The 4,973-nt window shown below is 39.6% G+C and overlaps 1 protein-coding gene across 1 annotated transcript; it reads left to right on the top strand.

Moving 5' to 3' along the window:
• The first annotated feature begins 1,716 nt into the window (after nucleotides 1-1,716).
• LOC147625372 (uncharacterized) lies at nucleotides 1,717-2,568 on the top strand. The gene has a single exon (XM_086817970.1). The coding sequence runs from the start codon at nucleotides 1,717-1,719 to the stop codon at nucleotides 2,566-2,568; it is 852 nt and encodes a 283-aa protein (XP_086674096.1).
• Nucleotides 2,569-4,973: the final 2,405 nt, after the last annotated feature.

The following is a 4,973-nucleotide window of genomic DNA, read 5'->3' as shown; positions in this document are numbered from 1 at the left end:
AAATTACACTTACTCCATATCCTAGTGTAGCGGTGAGGCTCAAACTTAAGTTTGAGCCATACCTCCACTTATGTCCAACCTTGGGGATGTCTTCCAACACAAGGCACAATCTCAAGTTGAGCGATCTTTACGTTGCCCTTGTAAGTGAGGCTCAAACTCAAGTTTGACCCTTGTGTGAAAGTCTTGGCAGGTAATATGGTTCCTAATTCATTATGGTACATCACTCAATGTTGAGTAATCTAAGTTTGGATACAAAGTATATGTGTAGATATAAAAATGACTAGTATTGTATTAGCCTTGGTGTATTATTTAAATCTTAAAAGTAATAGCATTTTATTTTAATCTTACAGATATATATATGAAGAAGGGAAAGACGAAGATAACATTGCTCAACTAGAACATCATCATGAAAGCCCTACTAGAGAGATCAACTCTCATGATTCAAATGCTAGAAATAATGAAGATAACATGGTGGAGGTAGATCACATCGATGATTCAGTTTTGCACACTTTCTTCAAGGCCTTCAAGTGATAGGACTAAAGAGACTAAGGACATTCCTGATTTGCAAGTTAATGTTGAGGTTAGTGAGAATAAAGATAAAGTTAATGAAGAGCTTCAAGAGACTTTTGCAACCAAGGAGAGACAAGAAGAGATTGTCGAACAAATTGATGAGGCTACATATGCTACGAATAAAGAATAAAGGGAAAATAGTTGAAATCAAGGACTCTGTGAGGAGAGGGTGTTGAAGAAATTGACGAGGCTACATATGCTATGAATAAAGAGAGAATAGTTGAAATCAAGGACTCTGCGGGCGGGCAGAGGGTGCCAAGAAAACTAAAGGTAGATCTTTTTCAATAGGATGCTATTTAAGATAATTTATTCAGCAATTTTGTGTGTTAAAAAGTATGTTTCTCAGCGAGAGTTGTTTTTGCAGGTACATCTGCTTCTAACAATCACAAGTTAAGTGCACAAGAAATAGAGCAACGTGTTGAGGAGCTACATTGTCATGCCATGGCACGTCTATGGTGTGAAACCATGCATATGAGGCCATTAAATGCAAATCCAGATGGATGGGATTAAGTACCATGACTTGAGTCATTATATGATGCCTAAGTATATATGTTCATATTGTAAATGAGGTTCAATAAGACGAGCTGAGCCAGGTCTCGAAGCCTCTGTACATGAGTGTGTTGTGAATTATGGAGTTTTATGCTTATGGTAGACCTTGTAGTAGGGCATTGTCGGCATTGGCTATGGCGATCGCAGCTTTTCTTACTCTCGGATGATCCCCTCATCTACAACATTTCTGTGTGCAGCGGCCAAATCCAAGGTCACATCCAGAGATTAATAATGCCTAAAGATAAAAGCAGCCGCAGTTCAGCATCACAGAAAACCAAATATCATGCTTACAAGCCACACTCAAGCCATGGTAAGGGACTTGACAGAAGGGGATTCTTCACAAGGTTCCGCAGGGAAAAAGGATTGGGAGGATGCAACTTGTCCGATTTGCATGGATTTTCCGCATAATGCTGTCCTCCTTTTCTGTTCCTCATATGATAAGGGCTGTCGCCCATACATGTGTAACACCAGCTGTACCGGCATTCTAACTGTCTTGATCAGTATCGAAAGGCCTATCTAGGAACACAGAAAACTTGTTTTTTGAGAGAGCCAGTGCCTGAAAGTTCCTCTGACCAAGCTCTAGATGCAAGGGTAATAATGCCTAAAGATAAAAGCAGCTGCAGTTCAACATCACAGAAAAGCAGATATCATGCTTACAAGCCACACTCAAGCCATGGTAAGGGACATGACTTGACAGAAGGGGATTCTTCACAAGGTTCCGCAGGGAAAAAGGAGTGGGAGGATGCAACTTGTCCGATTTGCATGGATTTTCCGCATAATGCTGTCCTCCTTTTCTGTTCCTCATATGATAAGGGCTGTCGCCCATACATGTGTAACACCAGCTACCGGCATTCTAACTGTCTTGATCAGTATCGAAAGGCCTATCTGGGAACACAGAAAACTTGTTTTTCGAGAGAGCTAGTGCCTGAAAGTTCCTCTGACCAAGCTCTAGATGCAAGGGTTGGGAGATTGTTGAACACCACCAATACTGAATCTGTTAGGATGGCTCAAAGAAGTGGAAGGAATGTAGTCGTCAATGGACTAGGAGGAGCTACAGCCATGCAAGGTTTGGATCTCGAGCCAGCATCAGTGGATGAGGGTGAGTGCGCAAATGAACCTGAACAGTCTGAAGCATCTTCAGCCTTTGTAAAAGGTGACATGGAGGGTCTATTTTGTCCTCTTTGCAGAGGCAAAGTGAAAGGATGGAAAGTAGTGAATTCAGCCAGGGAACATCTAAATCACAAGGCCAGGAACTGTGCACAAGAGTTCTGTTCATTCAAAGGTACTTATGAGGAGCTTCGTGTCTATGCTAGACGTGAACATCCATTCGCTCGGCCTTCTGAAGTTGACCCAGTTCGTCAAAGCGGCTGGAGACGTATACGCAAGGTGGTGGCTTGCGTGGCAAAAATACGAAGGATTTTTAAAAAAAAGGGAATATCCAAATATTAAGCATGAAAAAAGGAGGTGCAGCGTATTTTCAATTTTGGAAATCCGTGTTTTTGGCTGCAAAAGGGAATGGGGACCGAATTCCCTGCAGGAAATAGAGGAAAACCAGGCAAACGGTGCATATGGAAGGGGAGGGGTGTAAAAACCAGAACGAGAGCAGATATCTACCAGAGATTCAAAAATTGTGAGGAAGCCTACTGTTTAGGGCATCCTGGGGTTTGAATTAAAGAGAAAATGAAGCACTATCCAACGTCATGATCTTCAAAAATCGCACAGTATTCAAGCGAAATGATGTCAAAACCTTTACGAATGCTGAATTTGGTGCATACTGCCAGCGAAGCAGAACATGGGAAAAGCAAAATTCATAAATTCGCTTTTTTTTATTATTCTGAGATAAGTATTTTTTTTTTGTGTTTTGTTACTTACGATTTTCAAAAATCGTAAAGCCCTTGGATAAAAACATTACTCTTTTAAGGTTTTGAGCCGAGAAGGCTTTGGAAAAGAGTCTTGGTATATGAAAGTATTAAAATACAAAGCGTTTCTGGGATTTGGATTTTATTTTGTAAAAAGCTACTTGGTTGGATTTTGAATTTCTAGACATGGAGTTTTCTAAAATCACATGAATATGTTGTACATATGCCATATGCCATCTTTTGCTTTGTGAGTTGTTGGAATCTGAAAGCAAGTTTTCATGAGATCAAGAGTCATCTTGAAATGGTGGAGTTGGCAATATATGAAATATGTGATGTGAATGGACACATGTATATGGAAATCTTTTGTAGATTGTGTTATGCCTACATGTGATATGTTTGAGGCATTTGGAAAAAGGAGTCAGGAGATCTATGCTTGGAACTGGTCATGCTCTTGACACTATGTGCAATCATCAAGTTGAATTTGGAGATGTATTGAAGTGAATTGGCACATGTACATGTCATCAAAAATGGAGATGTCTTATGCTCCTTGATGAGTTATATGTTTTGTTTCCTTGCTGGGATTTGAAGCTACTCTCACAGCCAGAAGTCTCGCACTTGCCCAGTGATACTGCCCACGTCACGACAACGTTCTGATACACAAAAGAGTAGGCCTCTAGTGTAAACACATTAAAGTGTTATCATTCTTCTGTATCGTATGCAGAAAATATTCCTCATGCAATCACCATAAAGAAACATGCACTTATACTTGATCTTAATGGAGTTTTACTCAACAAGGAAGAGAAGAGGCATCCACAAACAAATTGTATTCGAATTGATATTGGTCGCACCACAGTTGTTATTTGCCCCGGGTGTTTTGAATTTTTGGATGAGATTAGTACTTTCATGTTGGTATTTGGTCCACCATGCTACACAAGAATGTTTGTGCCTATGTAAACACTCTTGAACAGTATGCACATAAGAAATATCATTTCTTTATGGTGTGGGGACAAGAAGAATGTTATATCCATAATCTTCAAAAAGTGTATAGGCCAGATAAGCCTACTGTTAAGGCTATGTTTAAACCTTTACTCAAGGTTTGGAATCAGTGCCAAGATATTTACAATAAGAAGAATACATTGCTTATTGATGATAGCCCTTTCAAGGGATGTGTTAATCCAAAAGACAACTATCTCTTCCTTGAAAGTTTTCAAGGAGGGCACGACTACGTACTGTGCAATGACCTTCTACCCTACCTTTTAAATCTAAGTAATACAAATGACATTAGGTCTATTATTTTGCTTAATCGGCTAGGTCAATCTCCTATCACACATGGTCATAATTTATTTATCGATTTTCAAGATGTACTGGAAGAATGGCTCCAATTCACCTCCCAATTTTTGCGAGAAGAGCTCAATGAATATTCAGATGAAGTGGAAAACTCATCTTGTGCATCTTCACACTTACCATTGTATGGCGATAAGCTAAAATATGCCCAATCAAGAGGGAAAAAAAGAGAAGTAGAATCCATAAGCAAGGATCTAGCAATGTTGGCATCCAAAGCTGGAGTACCATTACTATCCAAAGACCAGCTAAGCTTGTTAAAAGTGTGTTACAAAACAAGGATTTTGAGTGATCAACACGCTATTGCTTATGCTACTCGCTTGGGATATGATCGTGGTCATCTCATAAGTGGAGTTGCAGAGCATACATATCAAGGCTACAAAAGGCTTACTTGAGCTTATGGGTAGGATAATGTCTGGTTTCATTAAACATTGAGTGACAATATAATCAGATTCCAACCTAACCCATACTAGTTGTTGCTGCAGGTCGAAGGAAACCATTGCTGAGGTCTAAACATGCAGTTTGAAGTATGGGATCTGCACAAATATCAAGACTTGTTGGGTGCAGAATGTTTGAAGCCATTTTGTACTAAAAGCCCATAAGATAGACTTAGGCTTTGGCCAAAACAATGTGCTTAGATGGGTTTAATTTTTG

The sequence above is a fragment of the Cibotium barometz genome, chromosome 24 (genome assembly GCF_041138505.1).
Source record: "Cibotium barometz isolate CiBa-2024 chromosome 24, ASM4113850v1, whole genome shotgun sequence".
Lineage (NCBI taxonomy): Eukaryota > Viridiplantae > Streptophyta > Polypodiopsida > Cyatheales > Cibotiaceae > Cibotium > Cibotium barometz.
The sequence above is the reverse complement of the archived record's forward strand: the minus strand, read 5'-3'. Positions and strand labels throughout refer to the sequence as shown.

What these genes read in the sequence shown, in the direction of transcription:
- LOC147625372 (XM_086817970.1), top strand. Translation starts at nt 1,717, where the DNA reads ATGCCTAAAGATAAAAGCAGCTGCAGTTCAACATCACAGAAAAGCAGA.